The 22,679-nt window shown below is 35.4% G+C and overlaps 1 protein-coding gene across 1 annotated transcript in view; it reads right to left on the bottom strand.

Moving 5' to 3' along the window:
* Window positions 1-22,679, bottom strand: part of PCDH15 (protocadherin related 15) — a 2,067,151-nt gene that overhangs the window by 903,689 nt on the left and 1,140,783 nt on the right. Inside the window, exon 5 of the mRNA XM_031956966.1 lies at window positions 17,411-17,529. Within this exon, the coding sequence (XP_031812826.1) occupies window positions 17,411-17,501 (91 nt within the window). The 5' untranslated portion in view covers window positions 17,502-17,529. The remainder of the gene's footprint in view (window positions 1-17,410; window positions 17,530-22,679) is intronic.

The raw sequence follows: 22,679 nt of genomic DNA, 5'->3' as shown, positions 1-22,679 counted from the left end.
AAATAATAAGCACTTTTCAAGTGTGAAAATTTGTCCGATTCTCGTACTGAACACTATTAAATACATTATTATACTGATGAATGAAATAATGAATTATGTCATTAGAACAAAAATCATATGCAGTTTTCCAAGTTCTTCAAAATCTATATGCACTGCTTTGTTCAATTTCTTCCTTCCTTCCTTCTTTCCATCCTGCCTTCCTTCCTCCTTCCCTCCTCAACCCCCCCCCCCTCTCTCTCTCTCTCACACACACACACACACTTCAAAAAGTATAATTTTAGTTGTTTTCCTTTATAAGAATGAATCTCTAGTGTCTAACACATTATGTACAAGTTTCTTTTGTTGCAAGAAATAACTAATACACCAAGTGACAAAATTCAAGAAAGATGTTAATACATAAGACAGGGCTGAATCTTAGAATATAAATTTGAGATAGATAAATATAAAGTCTTATGCTAGGAATAAAACCTTCAAGAAAACAGCTAAAAAGACATTTGTATGAAATAGATCTATTGATGATAGGAATCACAAGCAAAACTATGTCAGTGGTATCATGGCAATAAAAAAGCTGATGAAATATGAAATTTTAATAAGAGAGGTAGAATGTCAAGATTTTGTAGGTTATAGTTTCTCACAATCTAGTCTGCTCTGGATGCAACAATATCAAAAGGGTTGTATTTGTTTCTAGGGATCACAGTTTAGGGGAAGTGTTATTAACCAGGAAATTAAGAAAACAGAGATGGAAAAAGGTCTCAAATTTATGTCATAGAAAGACTGGTTAAATGACCCAGGGAGGCTGAGCTTGGAAAATAAAAGAGTTTGGCAGGGTTGGGGTTGGGGAGAAAGGGAGTGATTGGGATAGTATTTCCCTTTAGAAAAGCATGAAGCAAATGAATTTGACTTGTTCTTCTTTGCCACAAAGGAATAATTAAGAGAAATTATGATTGGTGTGTGAGATAGAGCAAGAGGCAGTGATAGACAAGTAGATTTAGATTTGACATGAGGATAAAATTCCTCACAATTGTTCAGTTATTTTTTCAGTTGTGTCTGACTCTTCCAAGTCTCATTTGGGATTTTCTTGGCAAAGATACTAGAACAGTTTGCTGTTTTCCTTCTTTATCTTATTTACAAGTGAACAAATTATTAAACAGGGTTAAGTGACATGCTCAGGGTCACAGAGCTAATTACCCTCTGAGGCCAGATTTAAACTGGTGAAGAGAGAGTCTTCATGATTCTAAGCCCAGTGCTCTATCTAGTGTACCACGTAGAGGTGACTTAACAGTTCAAGTTTCCCCAAAGAGTTCTGAGTAATAAGGCAGTATTTCCCCTCACTGGGAGTCTTAATGCCAAATTTGGATGATCCCTATTTAGGAAGATGACACCTATCTTTTAGTAGTGAGGCAATAAGGTAGATAGATAGCACCTCTTCTTGTAGTCCAGACCTTTTGAGTTCAAATTCTGGCTCAGAGAATTAATAAAATAAATAAATAAATAAATGATGGACTGACAGCCTTTGGACAAGTCCCAATCTCTACCTGCCTTAGTTTATTCAATTGTAAAGTGGGGAAATAACAGCATCCATCTCAAATAATAAGTCACTTAACTTCTGTCTGTTATACTTTATCTGTAAAATGAGGAACATAATCACATCTACCTCGAAGAGTTGTTGTGAAAAATCAAATGAGATAACAAATATGAAATGTTTTGCAAAAATATAAACATTGTGTAGATGCTAGCTGGTTATAATACTGTAAAGGATTTTTATTTGAGCATTGGATGATTGTGATGGCTACCGAGGATTCTTCCGCTGGATTCTCTGCTTTGGGAGTCACTATATAGATACAATTTGCTTGTTTGTTTGTCTGTATATTTATCTATTTATTCATCCATCCATCCATCTAACCCCTCTTTTCTATTTGTAGAAGGAAGTCTCTTCCTTCCTTCAAAGAAGCTTATTTCTTTATAACTGCCCAGATAAGTGAATATATATTGCTTTGCTCTTCTAAGAGCTTGGTTCTTACATCCACTCATAGTTATATTGCTGCAGGGGCTAGGTAGTAATTTCTATTTTCACTAAAGTGAAATGTTGATATCTGGCCACTCTGGATCACAGCAGTGATACGGAGAACCTTTTACTGGCTTGTAGCTACAAAGTCTTTCCTCATCAATTACTACTTCCTCACCTGGGTCCCATGAGTTTGGATAGTTATTGTTTCCATTTTTTAAGATAATGAAACAAATGCCTAAAGAAAATGACTCATTAATGTATCTCCAGGCACGGGGTGGGTAGAAAATAAATCAGTGTATTTTCCAGCCTATCTGTCCAAAGTTTCCCTTTGTTCCTTAGCAATTCCTTTAAAGGAAGACAGTTTCCATATGCATTTGCAGTCTTGGCTGAACAGAGAGGTAGTCATGAAAGTGGGCATTTTTAAAAAGCTTATGCATGTGTCTTCAAAGGTGACTATCGAGTGCCTTCTGTAACATTTCTGATAATTAAAGAGACTGGTAGAGTCCCAAGAAGCATGGACTGATTGACATCAATGACCCTAGAGATAGTGTGTTTGTGTGTGGTGGACAAGGGGATGGGACAAGGGGAAATACTGAATGGAGAGTTAAAAATTCTGGTTTGGACAGGTACTTTGGTGACCTGAAGGGAGGGCTATACTCTTTTTCTAGAAGAATGGAGCTAAATTCCCACCCCCTGATTATGACTGTCAGATTTTTATCCTGGACAAATTGTGCTTTTTTTTTTTCTTTCTCAATACCATCTATAACATTAGAATAATATTTACACTTAAACACATAGAGTTTTTGTGAGAATCAAATGCAATAATGTATGTTAAGCACTTTACAAAATTTAATGCACTATATAAATGTGAGTTATTATTGTTGTGGTTCACAAACCTCCTGTCTATTTGATCCTGAGTAAGTCACAACCCTTCCTGCATCTCATTTCTTCACCTTTAAAATGATTGTTATATTGCTTCCCCATGTGGTTGTTGTAACACACAGTGTGATATCTGTAATCCTTGCAAAACTTAAACGATAAAATTGATGCGGTCAGTTCTTTTGGTTCCCAATAAAGGTCTTCCTCTCATCTGGATATCACTTTGTGGAAGACCCTGCATTCACTGGGGAATCATTCAGACTTTCCATTTGCCAACATCTTTTGAGTGTCTGAAACTTAATAAACACTTGACAAGGGGAACTAAGATAAATTTAAATCCTAGAAATAAAAAAAAAAAAACTAAACTGAGAAGAAATTTATGCAAATCTAATCATTAAGGGGAAGAATATCAAGCAAATTGCCTGTAAAGAGACCATGTTACTGATGAAAGGACACAGTTAGATTGTATGAAATATGTATGTCTTACAAAACTTAAATGAGAAAGGTAGCATAATTATCATTATTCCTATTATAGATGGGTAAAGTGAGTCTTGAAGATGTTATTACCTCCCCAAAGTCAAAGAAGCATTACATATGAAACTCAGCATAGATCTATATCTCAAACCCCATTCGAAAATAAGGTCAAAATAGGTACATGACTTGAGCATAAAGGGTGCTACCATAAGCAAATTAGGAGAGAAAGGGATAATTTACCTATCAATTTTTGGAGAAGGGAGGGATTAAAAAAAAACTAGGGAACATTATGAAATGCAAAATGGACATTTTGATTATATTAAATTAAAAAAAGGTTTTGCACAAACTAAACCAACACAAACAACATTAAAAGGGAAGTACAAAGTTGGGGGGAAATTTACAGCCAGTGTTTCTAATAAAGATCTCATTTTTTTTAATATATAAAGAACAGTGTCAAATTTATAAAAATACAAATCATTCCCCAGCTGATAAGTGGTCAAAGGAGTCGAATAGACAATTTTCAGATGATGAAATTAAAGCCATCTATACTCATATGGAAAAAAAAAGTGCTCTAAATCACTATTGATTAGAGAAATGAAGTTAAAACAACTCTGAGATATCACTTCACACCTCTCAGATAGGCTAAGATGACAGAAAAATATGATAAATGTTGGAGGGGATGTGGGAAAATAGGGAAACTTGTGCATTATTGGTGGAGTTGTGAAATGATCCATTCATTCTGGAGAGCAATCTGGAACTATGCCCAAAGGAGTATAAAAAAACTGTGCCTATCCTTTGACCTATCAGTGCCACTACTGGGTCTGTATCCAAAGGAAACCATAAAGGAGGGAAAAGGATCAACATATGGAAAATTGTTTGTAGCAGCTCTTTTTGTAGTAGCAATAAACTGGAAAGTAAATAGATGCCCATCAACTGGGGAATGGCTGAACAATTTGTGGTACATGAAGGTAATGGAATATTATTGTTCTATAAGAAATGATGAACAAGTTGATTATAGAATGGCCTGGAAAGATTTACATGAGCTGATGCTGAATGAAATAAGTAGAAGCAATAATACATTATACACAGTAATAGCAAGAATGTGCAATGATCAACTGTGAAAGATTTGGTTTTTCTCAGTGGTTCAATGATCCAAAGAAATCCCAATAAACTTTGGCTAGAAAACACCATCTTCATCCAGAAAAAGAACTATGGAAATTTAATGGAAATGAACACATAATGTGTTCATTTCCTTTTTCTGTTTTTTTCCTCTTGTTATTGCCTTTTGTTTTGATATTTTCTCTCTCAAAATAATTCATAAATACATGTGTATCAAAAAAGTTAAGATACATGTATAACCAGAAAAAAACATTAAAAAAGAAGTGTTACATATATGACATTTATATCGTACTTTAAGTTTTTCAAATCTTTTTATATCATATATATGTACATACACATGAGTGTACATATGTTTATATATACACACAAATATATCTAGCTGTATATTTATACATATATGTAGATAAATATGTGTGTATGTCATCAATATAGCTTGACTTCCATCTTTTGACATATGTGCTGGTAATATCCCCATTTTACTGGAAAGGAACTAAATTTAGAGAGTTAAATGACTTATTCAAGATTACGTAGATAATAAGTATCTAAGGTAGCATAAAAAATACCTCACATTTATATGGTATTTTAGTTTAGTTTTTTTTTTTTTTTAACACTACACTTCTCATTGTTCTTGGAACCTCACAATCACTCTTTATGTTAGATGTCATTATTATCCCTATTATATGGATGAGAAGACTAAGGGTGGAGAGGTTCCCATGCTTAAATATTCTGAGGAGTTATGATAATTTCACCCAATATCTTCCTTGCCCTTGCTAGTTTACATCAGTCTCCAGGTGTGAGGATCCAATCTTTGGAGAAACCTGAAGTCGGGGAAAAAGTAATGTCTCACCCATGGTCAACTCTCTTGGTGATGAATGTCACCAAAAATGAAGGAGGTGGTTGAACTAGATCGTGATTTCCAGCTCTGAGTCCTGTGTGATCTAACCACTGTATTCCTGGGACAAGGTTGCCCATTGCCAAGTCATTATTTGAAGCCTTTCCAACCTGGAGAACTTGCCAGGCTTGTGCTATCTTGAAAACTCGGGGTCACCTCCACATTGGAATGGAACATTGAAAAGATGTTAACAGAGGTTTTGGATTTTTATTCAGAACCTTTCAAAGTAAATTAATAAAAAAAACTATCTTCTGTCATTATTGACATGTATATTGAATTTTTTGTTTGTTTGTTTTTAAAGGTTCCATTCTGCATCATTTTCAGAGCAGGTGACTTTTGAATCCAGAAATAGATCACCTTTATCAACTTAAAAAGACATGACTAGGAAGAACAAAGAAGATGGGATAGAGAGACAACTCTAGAAGTTGCAGAGATGCAACTTTTTAAGTTACAAAACATTTTAACTACAGAAATATTGGGAAAACCAAGATTTAAAAGAAGACAAAGAAAGAAGAGAAAAGAAGAAAGAAAAAAAAAGGTTGATGTAAGTAAAGAGAATGAAAAGAATTGAAGAAGAGGCACAGATTCCCAATTTCATGAAAATAATAGCCTGTCAAATATAGAGAAAAAGCAGGAGATGAGTAAAAACAACATACTAGAAAGAATGAAAAACATGATGTGAATGAGAGTGAGGTAAAGATGGGAGAAAAGAGACAATAGTTTCCAGTATTTTTATAAGAATTTACCTATGTTGTCTCATTTGATCTTCTCAACAACTGTGTGGATAGGTGCCATTTTTATTTCCATTTTACAAATAGGGAAACTGAGTTTGAGAGAGGTTAAACACTTCCCCAAAATCACAAAGCTACTAAATGCCAGAAACAAGATTTGAACTCAGTTCTGGCACACTATTCACAGTATCACCTAGTTGATCTACAGAAAGGTCAAAGCAAAACTCTATAATTAAACTTGAGACATTCAGAAAACTTTCTTGAAATTTGTAATAACTATAAATACCTCTTATGACAGATTTAAAAATGTGAAAACGCTTTATGATTAATCTTGGAATTATAGTCTCAGACAGCTAAAGGAGCTCAAAAGCCTTTCAATCCAAGTTATATTTAAAGAAGATGACCCTTACCCATTTATCCCCAGAGTGGTCCTCCATTCTTTGCTTGTAAGCTATATCCAGCAGAGAAGCCTGATACCAAATACTCTGAAATAGTGAAGGATGGAGAGCTAATGCATTCAGCTGAACAATGCCTTTAAAGTTGGAACCCCTGCTCATCGTTTTTCTGGCACTATCCACTAAGCAGAACTGCCTCTACAGAAATGATAGCTATTAATATGAGATGAATAAAATGACATTGCTACAACTGTGGCTCTCTTCTAATTATTCATGTCATTTTCTCAGGTTCACCTTTAGTTTCTAAAGTAGCCCAGATTATAGGTCATCTCTCTTATTTTTCCTTTTTATCTCAGTTATATTATTGCATCCACTGAGTGTATGCTTGTTTTATATTTGCTGAATGAATATATTAATAAGGTTCAGGATGATTTTAGAGTATTCCTAAAAATGCAATGTGTTCCTTTCATTATCTAGTAATTAGGACTGGTTTGTTTCTATGAAACAGGTCAGATGCAATGCAGTTTAGCCATCAGTGATAGGTGTAGCTTTTCTCTTTTTAGCTCTCAACCAGAGGCTCTTTCCCTCAGGATTCTCATTAGGATTCCAGTTCTGCTGAGTAAAGTTTCTTAATAAAATCTGATGGGCTTCTCTGAGAATCTAAGAGATTGCCCAGCCTTGGGGTGGCAGGGTATGTTGATGAGAAACCAAGTGCTCAGCCTCAATATAAGGAAGGGTACACATTTCAGACAGTTCAGTTAGTTACTAGCAATACAATTGGCCCTTAGGACAGCAACTCATAATTAGAAATTGGGGGGGGGGAGCATTCAACACAACACTGTTTTGCAAATTTCTTTGCTACAAAAAAGAGACTCCTGAGAGGCATTAGCTAGGAATAAATAGTTTTAACCTCTGAAAGAATCTGGTGGCTCCCCAAATATTGATTTAAATATTCCATTCACAAAGAATAAAAAGTGAATAGTATAATGCTTCAAGGTTTGCTAAATGCACTTTAGCAGCGATCTCCACTGATCTTTAGAGCCCTTGAGGTAGTTAATGAAAGGGATATAAAGATAGGGCGCAGACCTGTGATTTCCTTGGAGTAGGGAAATTCTAGGAGAGGAAATTCCTTCTACCAAGGTTGGTAAGCACATTCTCAGAAATTTATAGTCTTAAAGCAGTAGAATAATATGCACAGTAATTGCAGTATTGCAAGGATGATCAACTGTGAAAGACTTAGCAATTCTGATCAAGAAAGTGATCCAAGATTATTCCAAAGGTCTCATGATGAAAAATGCTATCCACTTCCAGAAAGAGAAAACTTATGAACTCTGAAAGTAGTTTGAAGTATACTTTATTTTATATTATTTTATTTTGTTTGTGTTTTCTTATGCAACATACCTAATATGGAAATACATTTTGCATGCAGTCACATGCATAATTGAGACCATAATACTTGTTTTCTTAAGGAGTGTAAAGGGATAGGAGGAAAGGAGAGGATTTGAAACTCCAAAAGTATATATTATATTTTATGTGCAATTAGGAAATTTTTACATGTTAAAACAATTTCAAATTTAAAAAAAAATGTTTTGAGTTTTAAGTTGTTATCTTTTCCAGCTATCCTACCCCTCTCTGAGATAGTAAATAATCAGATATAGATTATACAAGCATTTAGAATATTTGCATATTAATAATTTTGTGTAAGAAGACTATAATAAAAGAAAAAAAATAGTCAAAGTAAGAAAGTGAAAATAGCATGATCCAGTCTGATAATTTCTTTCCCTGGAGGTAGATAGTTTGCTTCATCAAAAATCTTTTGAATTATCTTGAATCATTGTATTATTGAGAATGTTTCTTGTATTGTATACAACATTCTTCTGGTTCTCCTCACTTCAATTTGCATCAGTTCATTTAAGTCTTTTTTTTTTTTCTTTTTCTGATATCATCTTGCTTGTCATTGTGTGTGTGTGTGTGTGTGTGTGTGTGTGTGTGGTATTCTAAGTTTATTTTTAATAAACATTGCTTTTTATAAATCATGTTGGGAGAGAAGAATCAGAGAAAAGGGAAAAATCCTGGGAGAGGTTTAAAAAACAAACAAACAAAAAGAAGTGAACATAGCATGTGTTGTTTTACATTCAGTCTCAGATCTTTTTCTGGGTGCAGATAGCATTTTCTGTCGAAAATCTATTGGGATTGCTTTGGATCACTTGAACTTCTAAGAACCAACCCTTTCATAGTTGATCATCACACATTTTTACTGTTATTGTGTACAATGTATTCCTGATGCTGCTTATTTCACTCAGTGAAGAGATTAATGACCATATCCCCACAGGTCATGGAGACTTAAGTGAGCAAGGGTGTGGTGACTTTCCACCTCAGGAGGCAGCTTCAGCCCTACATGGGGCGCCAAATGTGATGACCGCATACTTTAAAATCAGCCAGAGTCAGGAATTCAGGTTAGGGGAAAATCGTCAATCTTTATTCTTAGCAGAGATGAAGAAAGGTTGGAGGTAGAAGGGAAATGGTAATAGCAATGTCAGAAGCTGAGTCAAGAAGCTAGCCAGACCAGAAGCCACAAGACCAGCAGTTACCAGAACTGAACCCAGGCAACAACCTCTCTCAGCCTCTTTTCCTGTTTCCCTGACTCCAACCACCAAAATTGTCATTTCCTATACAACACATCAGGACTTGCACAGAGAGTAGGCGGAGGCCATTCTTTATCCAAGCATGTATATTAATAGAGTATAGTCCAATTACTATTTAGCCTCACATGCTTGGGACCTCAGTGCATCACCTCAAGCCTCAGCCCATTACAACTCAGCATCAGTTTATGTAGATCTTTTCAAGCCTTTCTATAAATAGCTTGTGCATCAATTAAAAAAAATAATATCCCATTATTTTCATGTACTATAATTTGTTCAGCCATTTCCCTGTTGATGGGTATCTCCTTATTTTCTAATTCTTTGCTACCATAAAAAGAGCTGCTACAACATTTTTTGCACATGTAGGTCTTTCCCTTCTTTTATCATTGCTTTGGGATAATGATCCAGTAACGACACTGCTGGGTCAAAGGATATACACAATTTTCTAACCCTTTGGGTATAGTTCCAGATTGCTCTCCAGAATGGTTGGACTGTTTGTCATGTTTTAGAGCAAAATGATATTCCAATACAATCATATACCACAACTTAATAGCCATTCCCCCAATTGATGGATATTTCTTTGATTTATAATTCTTAGTCACTACAAAGAAAACTGATATATATATATATATATATATATGTACAAATAGGTTCTTCCCCCCTTTTTGTGTACACAATATTAAAAATAAATCTATAGTTTTATGTGTACTGTAAAGTTAAACTCATATAAATAAAGATTGTGAGATCAGATAGTCAATATACAACAGAAGAAAGATTTGAACACAGGACTCTGAATTCTGTTCTTTCTCCAGAATGTTTTTAATGGTATGATTATCTTTATTTTAGGAAAGAAAGGATGGGTGTTCAAAAAGTTGGAATAATTTCCCTCACTCACAAAACTAGTATCACAGTCCATTCTAAATATTTAACATAAATATTTAAGCCCAAGTTTTTCTGAACTCCATGTCTCCTATTTTCTGTTTTAAGTCACATCCCCTTTGGGGTCTTTTGATTTATTTCTCTTCTCTATCCATGGGCATTCTCAGCGAGTCAATGCTAATCAGTTCTGGGTTTAGAAAAGAGGGTCAACAAATATTTGTGAAATTGTTGATACAAATGAAAATATTGTCAGTTATATCTAAAGATAAACTGATTCAATAGTCCCGGCTCTCACCCACCCACCCACCTAGCTCAAGTCATCACAATTTCTTACCTGGAAACATTACCCTGGCATACACTGTGGCTACTCAGCTGCTTTTCAGGGGACAAAGAAGGGCAATGGCCCTCCCCAAATACAGCAACAAATCCAGTCCAAGCTCTATAAAGGCCTCTACTTGGATTCATTCAATATCCTCCTATTGGTGTCCTTGCTCTCAATTTCTTCCCTTGACACTCTATTCTTCACAGAACTGCAAAAAATAATCTCCTGAAAATAGCTTTGACCTTGTCTCTCCTTTGCTCCAGAATTTTCAAAGGATTTTAGTTCCTTTAGAGTAAAATACAAACTCTTTTGCTCTGCATTTAAAGTCTACCATATCTAAGTAATCTAAGAAAAAAATTAGAAAAGTTAGTAAAAAAAAAAAAAAAAAAAAAAAAAAAAAGGATTCACCAACCTGTTTTCAGTTCAGCTTTCAGCTTTTGGACACTTTCAGATGACTCCATTTCATGCATTCTATTGTCCAGTCATGCATGATTTATTATAATTCCTTATAGATAACATTCTATTTTTACTTCCTTGATTTTTTGGAGCCTAGAACTCAACCTATCCTATCAGAATCCCAAAGTTTCTTCATAGCCTAGTATTTCTTCACCCAGTAAATCATTCTTAGTCAATTCATGTTTCTTACCTTAAATTTTCCTAGAGCTCTGAATCTAATTTTCATCTTCCTCATGTGTCCCTTCTCCAACTAAATGGAAACACCTTAAGAGATAGGGTCAAAGGATCTAAGTTCAGGGTCTAGCGTGACATGTTATACACAGGAGTTTAATATATAATTATTGATTTGAATTAAATTGAATGGAAACCTCAGAATTTGCATTAGCTCCAATAAGCAATGGGAAGTCACTGTTGGCTTATAAGAGAGGGGAAGAAAGCTTAGCAAAGTCAGACTTTGGGAAGATGAGTCTGATGGTGGAGTATAACAGATTCTCCAGAAGATGAATAGTGACCACACTGGAAGCTAAAATAAATCTTTTTTAAAGTCACCTAGCGTTCAACTTCAAATTTCATCTGCTCGACTTCGACACTGCTTTAGAACTTGTTTCTCTTCTAGTCCATTCCCTTAAGAAGACCGGTGACATTATCAGAACAATCAATACAAAGCAAACTGGGGGTTAACTTTCAGGTGCTGTTCATTATCAAAGTTCCAGCTGTCAAGTGCCCATTTTGCCTTGGATCCTTTGCCCTGGCACACCAATGTGGGCAGATGGCCTTTAAATGATCTCGTTAATGGACTCTAAAATGCCACTGGGCTATTGAAGTGATTTTCCCATTGATACAAGCAAGGTTGAGAGAAACCCCAGAGCTTCAAATAGTAGATGTACATAGATAGAAAGCTGGATAAACAAATAAATAAACAAATATAGAGACTTTCTGATGCTTGTTGCAGCAAAAGTTGACACACAGAAAGGTTCTTTAGGTTAGTAAGCCTTTAGCTGGCCACAAGCTCCAATTTAGAAGTAAAAAACCAGTTTAATAAAGGCCACAATTTTAGGAAAATTGTCAGAGAAGTATAAAGGTGAATAGCACATAGATCAAAGGCACAATTAAGCCTTGATGAGTTTAGGAGGAGGTGGGAAGATAGAGAAGGATTGGTTTGCTCAATCAGACAGAAGGGAAAAAAAAGATCTTTGTAGTCACCACTAGAAGGGAACCGTGCTCCATTTTGACTTCTGATTTGACATGTCATTGATGAATGCAGAGCTACTTTCTCCATACATTCAAAAATGAAACAAGGACATACAGAATCTCTTTAGCAACCCAGAGGAAGTGCCCCATGTTAATTATCCTTCTCTAGAGTTTCACTTTCATATTCCACACCAAACTTCCAAAGAGCAGATATTACATAAAAATATGCACATCACAAATGCATACATCACTATACATAGTATATGTATACATATCCCACACTTGTACTACATACACATAAATACACATATAATAACCATGTACATAAATATAACAGAATAACCACATTCCTATTCATGTACACATACACATGCAAACAGCATTATAGTGTAGTAGAGAGCAAGCCCTAGATTCAAATCCAGACCGATGCCCGCAGGCTATGGGATATTGGCTAACACTATTTCTCTGTGAAATTAGAAGTTGTAGAGAACAAATGTTTCTACATTGGCAGGTTCCTTCTGGCAGTTGCTATATCAAGGACATAACAGATCCAATGTCAACAAATAGAGAAACAAGTGAAAACATATCATGACCACATGGGACTCCCAAAGGAGAGAGGAAATGCAAGGAAGAAAATTTCAGGGATCACAGCTCTTCCCCAAGGGTACAAAAAAAATGTTCTCCTTTCTGTGATTTTGGATGTCAGAGAACAACAGAGAGAAAATAAACCCTTCTCAATGGACTGCTCGTTAGATCTTTAACCAGTCTTCCATATGGCCTTGAAAATCCTTCTCAAGAATCTTCAGGAGCTCCTTAATGCTCCAAAGAAAAAAGATACAACCCTGAACTTGACATTTAAAGCTATCCAATGTATATTTATAGAACCTCTGTATTATACCTCTGCAATTACTCTCCCTTCCTTTGTATATAGCATAAACTACTTGAAAGTTAATAAATATTTCACTATAGTCTCTCAGAAAAAAATACCAGGATGTATTTTGAAATTTAATCAGAATTGACATCATTTTCTTCATAACTTTCTCAGGTCTGAACAATAAAAAAATAATAAATAAACAGGTTTATAGTGCTTGCTGATTTTCAGAGATATAAATACTTGCACTAAAAAATTAACACTTGGCTTTAGGAAAAGCAGCTTAAATTAGATCCGATAGTCCCCTGCCTGAAACTGCCTCACTTTTATATCTGTATTCTCCATAACTAGTACAGTGCCTGGCTCATTTGGCACTAAACAAATGGTTATTCAATGACTGATCCATTGATTTCAGCTAAACTGAATGACTCATCCTTAGCTCAGCATTTCATCTTCAGAGTTGTGATTTTGCCCAGGCTTTTGCTGGAGTCTGGATCATAATTGTTCCTCAACTCCACCTAGCAGATCCCCTAATTTCCAACAAGGCTCAGTTCAAGTGCTATCTAAAGGTACTATTTTTTAAAAATACATTCTTTCTCCCTTTACTTTTTTCACCCTTCTCAATTTTTCTAGTATGCTTTTACCTGTATATATGGTATATGCTGAGATTGAATATAAATTGCTTAAGGATGGGCTCCTTTTAATTCCATCCTTTATTTTTTCCAGCACCTATCAGTTTCTGCACAGAGTAGGCCCTTTGAAAGCTTTTTACTTAATTAAATTGAATTTACTGTTTCTTTTTCTCAATTAGTATTGTCAGCTCCATTGACAAATGCTTGTTTCAGCCTCCATTTGTTTTTAGCATCAACAATATTATTGTAATAGCTTGTCTGTAGATAGCTCTTTAAGCTTTCTAAAACACTTTTCTTTGGGAATTAGGTCATGCAAACATTACCCTAAGCATATAATAAAGCTTAAGAAAGAGGAACAAATATGACAGATTCACTCTCATGACTTTTCTTGAACCTGAATTAATCCTAATACTAAATTTGAATCTACTCTACCTCCTATCTGGGCTGGTTTATTCCTTCTTTGGCAGCCTGATCGGGGTTTATCACTATGGTTCCAAGCATAGCCCCTTGCAACACAGAATTCCTTAGCATAAGAGATACATAGAGCTCAGTATCCCCAGGAGCAGAGATGGCAAATAGTGTGTCCCTAAATCCTTCTGACTTTAACCCTTATGTTTTTTGTCATTATTCCATGCTGCCTTTAGAGTGAAAAATAAAGAAATACATAGATATGAAGACAGACATATAGATAGATACATGGCAGGTGTTCAAATAGAAAGAGAAATAGATAGATAGATAGATAGACACATGCATTGTTATATAAGAAGATGAGATAAATTTATAGATAGATGATAAACTAATAAGTAGTTAAAAATAAGGAGCGATAGATTGACAGATGATTACCATATAAATTGGTAAATTATCTGGTGTGTATTTACCTGTATATATAGTATGTGTGTGTATACACACACACATATAAGCAGATACACACATATGTGTTAATGTTTGACTATCTGACTACCTATCATCTACTTTAGATAGAGAGATAGATAAACAGATAGATAAATGGATGGACAGATAGATTATAGATGAATAGTAAGGTGGAAGATAGATGATAGATTTTATTTTGAATTTGACCTCAATATAAAGAAATTGGATTTGGACTCAGATTGCCTGTGCTTTTCTATTTAGTTCCTGTGGTACTCCGGATAAGGCATTTTTTCTCTGTGGATTTCAGTTTCCCCCTCTATAAAATAGAGGGACTGAACTGGATGAGGTGAGTTTCTCTTCAGATCCAAACCGTATGATCAGTTCTATGCAAACTCTACGATCCATGCTAGCCACAAACCTTATGATCTCAAAGTTTCACCCAAGTTCTAAATCCTTTGATTCAGCTGCATTTGGAGTACATATTTCACTAATTATCAGGATTATGGAGGGGATTACTTTCTAAAATCACTGCCCATTCAGTTATTATCTATCTGACTCTAGAGATGTTATGCTTTCAGACCTACAGACTGAGGATTGTGTTATAGCAATCCTATTATGGATGGGGCAAATCATTCCATCTGTGTACAGATCAATCAACTCAGCCATGGAAAGTCAGTAGCAAGTTTCATTCTTCATGCCTCTGGCAACCTCAAGATAACAACATGTATGGGTGAAAGTCACAGAGTTATTATACAAGGGAAAAGAAGGGATATTGTTTGCTTACATTGTCTGAATATTAAAAGAATACATAGAAACAGGAGGAAAGGAAACATAACAGATGAGACTCTGGTTATATTTTGCAGGTCCAGGAAAAGAGAACTAGATCTGGAATTGGGGTCCTGGGTTCAAATATTGGGTCTATTTGTTGGGAATCTTTTGACTTGGGGTAAATCCCCTTTCCAAGACTCATTTTCCTCATCTTCATAATATAGGTTTTGACGAGACTCTTTTCTGGATCCTGTCCATTCTCTAATTTTTGATCCTAGATCTACTTGAGGAATTAAAAGTCTTCTAAGGAAAGAGATTTTGTAAAATCTTTATATTCCACTCTTTCATGAAAAGTTTGTATATCATATCCAAAGGACAAAATGTCAGATTCTTAACTCTGAATAATTGTGATGAAAAATACAAGAAGGATTTTTCAATGTCATCCATTCTACTGCTTTATTCCCACTACTTGATCATAAACTATATACATCCCAGGGGCAACTAGGTTGTGCAGTGGATAGAATGTCAGGCCTGAAATCGGAGAGCACATCTTCCTGACTGGTTTGAGATACTTCTTAGCTGTGTGACCCTAAATGGGTTCACAAAGAGACAGAAATGATTAAAAACCTTTGGACAACAACCAAAAAAGAAAAAAAAAAAGAAACCTTATCCCACCATTGCCTCCAATTTCTATAGCACTTTAAGATGTCCAATATACTTTTAAAAAAATGAAACACCATATGAGGTAAATTGTGAAAACATTAGTATTATCATTTTAGAGACAAAAAGACTGAACCATTAATAGAAAAATGAAGTCAATGAGACCCATATAGTTACAAAATGTTGGAAACAAAATTCAAACAGAGTTCTTCTAATACCAAATTTAGTTCTACAAGCATGAAACTATACAAAGAACCAACAATGTCCAAGGGAAAAGAAAAATTAATTAAATTACTAAATAACTCTCTTAGTAAATAATTCCCAGTGAATATTTTACCTAACCATCAGGTACCAAATAAGAATGCCCAATTTCAGACATTTTTTTCCCTTAGCCCTTAAGGGAATAGCTTGATTTCAGACTCCTTTCTCTCACATATAATAGTATAGAAAATATTTTATAGTTTTCTGTATTTTTCTATAAGCAACACAATAGATTAGGTGAAGTGTTAGACTTGGACTTGGGATGGTATAGATTTGAATCCTAGTTCTAATGATTGTTAACTGTGTAAAATTAGAAAATTACCTAGTATCTCTAAATACTGCACAATTTTTAAGATGAGATTCTAAACTTAAAGAATCTCATAATTAAATTGGGTTATAGTTTCTTAGAGTTCAAAGGGACTTTACTTAGAGACTGTCAAGGTCAACTTCCTCATTTTACAGTTGGAAAAACTAATAATAAAGGAAGACAAATGGTTAGGGTCACCCAACTATTAGATGTTTGAAGTGTGATTTAAACTTGTTTTCATCATTCCAAATATAATAGTGTGTCCACTGTAGCATATAGTTGCTTCCTAGTTCTTGACCTATTGGCACAGTTAAAATAAAGGATGAAAAAACGAGGTTCAGTGACGTTGATCAGTGTTCAAATGTATCTGTGATTACATCAATTTGATGGTCTCTCCAGTGATGGATATTGTAACCTATTCCTGCTTGGCTATTACATGTAAATCTTATATATTATTCCATAATCCTGTCTACTAAAGGTCCACCAAGTAACTAGAGACATCCCTTGCTTTTTCCCCCTAACATAAAGAGGATAAAAATGGAATTCTTGGACTATTTACCCAAAAATGTCTCCACCTTGCCATGTGACCAGTATTTTGCTCATATCATTTTAAAATTTGATTTTTTCACACATTACAACCTAATCTTAGAATCAGAAAAAAAACTATTATTTTTTTTTTAATATAACACCTTTCAAATAGCTGAGCACATGCAGTTTTTATTTTCTTTTTTTTCACATCTAAATAAATGAGATTTTATATTTTGCTGAAATTTAGAATTTTATTTTACTTTATTACTTAGAGAGAAACTGCAAATATTTGAATATTTCCTCTGAGCTGGATTTTGACCAAACTCTTATCCTTATTAAGAAACCACATGTATTTTCTGCTATTGTTACAAGATTCTTTTAATTAAGGCTACACGATGGCATAAAGCCACTAACCTTTTAAGTGAACTACAAAATTAGCATTATTCATTTCTGTGTTGTGGCCTGGTTTTATTTAATAATATGAATTCTGGCTAACTCTAAAGGTCAGACTAAAAACAGACTTACCATCCTCATGCTGGCCAGCGCCAAATGAGAAGACAGTGCCAAGGATAATCCCTAAAGGTAACCATTTCCTGAGAGAAAACTGCTGTAACATCTTCTGTCAGATTTCACTCAAGATGGGCCTGAAATAAAAAGAGAGAGGGAAAGATTTGACATGTTCATTAATCAGTTCCAGGTAAACACAACTGTCACTGCCTTGACAGTCCAAATGGCGTCACTGTTAATTACGTGTGCCACTTGATCCATTATAGCAAAAACACACACTTGCTTAATGTCCTGGAATTCTTGATCAATACGAATTTGCCAGCAGCCATCCTCCAAGAAAACACTTCGTATCTGTTATTCAATTTTCAATCTGGTCAGCTAGTAGGAAAAAAACCTGTTACTTTCCTAAGGCACTAAATACTTACTTTGAGTTTAAACCCAGTGAATGAACAAATGCAACAGATCATTAACCAACATTTATTACCAAATAGATGCCAGGCACTGTTCTAGGCACTGAGGTTATAAAGACTGAAAGAATATCTGATTAAAAGAAACCCATTCCATTGCCAGAGAAATGATGTGTATATAAATGTAGGTATACAAATATAAGAAAAATATAAGCAGAATTCTAATGGGAAAAAAGGACCAAGGGTAGGTCCAGACCTAAGTAATTTCCAGATTTTCCTTTCTTCATTCACTTTAAAGGGCATACATTTGGATTTAATCAGACTATTTCTGGACATGAGTGACCGAGGGTATATTACCCTGTGATGATGAAAAATCTGTTAGGATAAAGAGCTGGGATGATTGATGACTTGTGAGTTTCTGAGCCATAACTGAGTAACATACAAAAGGCTTGATCTACCCTTTTGTTGGTCTTCTATTTCTTTTCCTTTCTGACAGTGAGTTAAGCTGGGCTATGGCAACCTGCTCTATATAAGGGAAGAATGACTATCCTGTCTCCCACCTGGTTGCCATGTGTCCATGGGCACATGCTACTTCAATTTCTTTGTGTTTCTTTTATCTTGATCTTAGATCTTAGGTGAAAAGACTATTTAGAGGATCTGAGTGACTGGGAGATCCATGAGAGAAATCAAAGACCTCATTAGTAACTGGAGATCATAGCAAAGTCTGCTTTAATGGTGGCAGTTGATAACAGAAGAAATGTATGTAGCCAGAGAAAATTAGACAGTTTCAGTGAGGTGATACAAACTTAGGGTAGAAATGCAATAAGACATTTCTGTATGTATACAGGCAGATAGGTGGTACAGTGGATAGAATTCTAGGATTAAAATCAGGAAGACCTGAATTCAATTCCCACTCCCAAAGCTGACTAGTTGAATGGCCCTGGGCAAGTCACTTAACTCTGCCTTAATTTTCTTATCTATAAAATGAATCAGAGAAAAACAAAATGGCAAACATTTCATTTCCTTAAAAAAAAAAAAAAAAAAAAAAAAAAAAATCATTTCCTTAAAAAAAAAAAAAAAAAAAAAAAAAAAGAATACCCATCAGCCCTGAAGTCAGGAGGACCCCAGTTCAAATCTGGTCTCAGACACTTAACACATCCTAGCTGTGTGATTCTGGGCAAGTCACTTAACCCCAATTGTCTCAGCAAAAATATAAAAAAAGAATACCCCCAAATGCAGCCTTGATGTATCTAATATAAATGAACAACAAAAGTAATCTAATTTATTCTATCTTATGTTGTCTTGTTTTACTTATCACATCATCTCCTGGTATGGTGCCAAAAAAATATTGTCATATTCTAGAAATCATTTAAATCCATCTCATCTCACTTCCACCCTTTATATACCAGCCCATATTGACTATTCTATTTTGTTTTCCCATTCATCTCCTCTCTTTCCTGTTTCTGATTTTTTTCTTTCTGTTCATAGTCTTTTCAATACGTGGAAAGTTCTTCTTACCCTTCTCAAAATAATAAATTCTTACTCATTTGAAAAATCTAAATTCAAGTCATTTATTCTTTAGAAAAATTTGCCTTGATCCTCTCTCCTGTCCTGACTTTTCATATAGCCTCCCTCTTGTAATGGGCTGAGGCTTAAGTTGATGCACTGAGGTCCCAAGCATATGAGGCTAAATAGTAATTGGACTATACTCCATTAATATATATGCTTGGAGAAAGAATGGCTCCTGCCCACTCTCTGTGCACATCCTGATGTGTTGTATAGGAAATGACGATTTTGGTGGGTGGAGGCGGACGGGCAGGGAGAGAAGCGGGGAGAGACTACTGGCTGGGTTCTGCTCTGGTGGCTGCTGGTCTCATGGCTTCTGGTCTGGCTGGCTTCTTGACTCAGCTGCACACATTGCTATTGCCAATTCCCCTTTTACCTCCAACCCTTCTTCACCTCTACTGAAAATAAAGATTCAAAATTTTCCCTTAACCTGAATTCCTGACTCCGGCTGATTTTAAAATACAAGGTCATCCATCACATTTGGCGCCCAATGTGGGGCAACCACAACCCTGAGATTAAGAGTCTCATGCTCTACTGACTGAGCTAGCCGGGTTTGGTGGTGCATGCCTGTGATCCCTGTTACTGGGAGGCTGAGACTGGGTCCCCCATTTTGCCCTGGCTGGGGTACAGGGGCTACTCACAGGTGCGATCCTACTACTGATCAGTACGGGAGCTTTGACCTGCTCTGTTTCCAACCTGAGCCGGTTCTCCCCTCCTTAGGCAACCTGGTGGCCCCCTGCTCCCTGGGGCTTACCATACTGATGCTGAACTTAGTGCGGACACCCAATCGGCATAGCCCCACTGCAGCCCAGAACCCACAGGCTCAAGGGATCCGACAACCCCCCTAACTTCTCAGGAAGGGAGGCCCTCTTATTTTTTTAAAAAAATCCTTGAATGTATTTATTATATAGAATTGTAATAGCTTTTTAATTGGAATCTTCTTTCCAATCCATATTCCACTTAGCTACCAGATTAATATTCTTAAAACAAAGAACTGGCCCTTTCATTACCTACTCAAAAAAAAAAAAAAAAAAAAAAAAAAAAAAAAACTTTAATAGCTCCCCATTGCCTCTAGTATAAAATCCACAGTTCTCAGATTCACATTTAAAATACTTCACAATATTTCTTCAAACTCCTCTTCCAGTCTTATTTCCTATTAATGCTCTGCAAACACTCTGCATTTTAGTAAAACTATTGCTGGCTGTTCCCCTATCAGTGAAATTTCATCTCACTCCAAACACATCCTCTACTTCAAGAATGAATTTCCTCTTCCTCTTCACCATTTAGAATCTATTACTTCTTTATAAGAACAAACCTCCACAGGACCTCCCTCTTTTGATCCTTTCAACTGTTCATCCTCCCTTCAGTAAATTTTTGAAGATGTGTATATATATATATATATATATATATATATATTTGTGTACTTATCAATATTTTTGCCTCCAAAGTTGAAAGTAAGGTTTCTAAGGTCGAGGGTATTATGTTTTCATATCTCTATCCAAAGAGTATAACAGAATGCTTTGTATGTGGCATATAATCAAAAATGTTTGCTTATAATATAATGTCCATGAAAAAAGGGACTATTTCATTTAAGCCTTTTGCTTGAAGCATTTACTTATGAGTGCTGAGGCTGATTGAATATTGGCACAGTAGATAGCATATTGGGTCAGGAGATAGAAGATGCCTTTTTGTGCATTCAATTTTAGCCTCAGACACTTTTAGTTCTATGACCTTGGGCAAGCCACTTCATCCTGTTTGCCTCAATTGCCTCATCTATAAAAAGAGCTGGATAAAGGAATAGTAAACCACTCTAGTATTTTTGCCAAGAAAACTCCAAATGGCTTCTCAAAAAGGGAAGTAAAACTAAAATAACTGAATAACAACAAAAGGGATAACAAATTAAGATTACCTCTTGTGCTCGTCTTATTTCCCTATTAGGTTGTAAAGACAGTCCATGTATTATCTAAGCTTTGTCCACCTTTACTTTACACATAGCATGGCACGCTGGACTATTTTGCTTTTCTGATATTAACCCAATAATCAAAATGCTGCTGTCCCTCTTTAAGGTAATTTTTGAAATGCATAAATAACCATGCAAAGTGTTATAAAGCGTAGACAAAGCTCTGTCAAGATAATCTCAAGATCTTGCGAGGCTCCCCAGGGTTACCTTTTACGGTGCTTCTAAGCAAAAGAATAGAAGGCAATTTCATGAGGCTATAGAAATGTCACTTGATAAAGCACTGGAAGAAAAGTTGCTTCAGAGACAAGGCACATCTTTTCCAACAAGACTATCCCCAAACTCCCCAATGGGATAAAAAACTCTTTGAGCAGGAAATTGCTTTTTCTACAAGCTGGATAACGACTTTAAAACTTCTTTGATTTTGAATATAAATTCAAAGTCTAGGGAAAAAAAAACAATGATATATATCTGCCTTTGTTTTGGTTTGTTGGTTTGTTTTGTTTTGTTATTTGTTTTTGGTTTATGTTTATCTCTGTATGATTTCATTAAAACAGAAATAAAGTTAAACCCATGGCTAACTTAGGGAAAGGGAAGACACTTTTTTTTTTTATCATACCCTTTTTATTTACAAGATACATGCATGGGTAATTTTTCAACATTGGCAGTTGCAAATCCTTTTGTTCCAACTTTTTCCCTCCTTCTCCCCACCCCTTCCTCCAGATGGCAGCTTGACCAATACATGTTAAATATGTTAAAGTATAAGTTAAATACTATATATATAGATAGATAGATACACACACACACACACACACACACACACACACACACACGTCCAAGCAGTTATTTTGCTGTATAAAAAGTCAGACTTTGAAATAGTGTACAATTAGCCTGTGAAGGAAATCAAAAATGCAGGTGGACAAAGGTAGAGGGATTGGGAATTTTATGTAGTGATTCATAGTCATCTCCCAGAGTTCTTTTGCTGGGTGTAGCTGGTTCAATCACTTACTGCTCTATTGGAGCTGATTTGGTTCATCTCATTGTTGAAGATGGCCATGTCCATTAGAATTGATCATCGTATAGTACTGTTGTTGAAGTATATAATGATCTCCTGGTCCTGCTCATTTCACTCAGCATCAGTTCGTGTAAGTCTCTCCAGGCCTTTCTGAAATCATCCTGCTGGTCATTTCTTACAGAACAATAATGTTCCATAATATTCATATACCACAATTTATTCAGCCATTCTCCAATTGATGGGCATCCACTCAGATTCCAGTTTCTGGCCACTACAAAGAGGGCTGCCACAAACATTCGTGCACATACAGGTCCCTTTCCCTTCTTTAAGATCTCTTTGAGA

Source organism: Sarcophilus harrisii, chromosome 2 (assembly GCF_902635505.1).
Source record: "Sarcophilus harrisii chromosome 2, mSarHar1.11, whole genome shotgun sequence".
In the NCBI taxonomy this organism is placed as follows: domain Eukaryota; kingdom Metazoa; phylum Chordata; class Mammalia; order Dasyuromorphia; family Dasyuridae; genus Sarcophilus; species Sarcophilus harrisii.
Note: the sequence above shows the minus strand (reverse complement) of the source record. Positions and strands in the feature narration are given on the sequence as shown.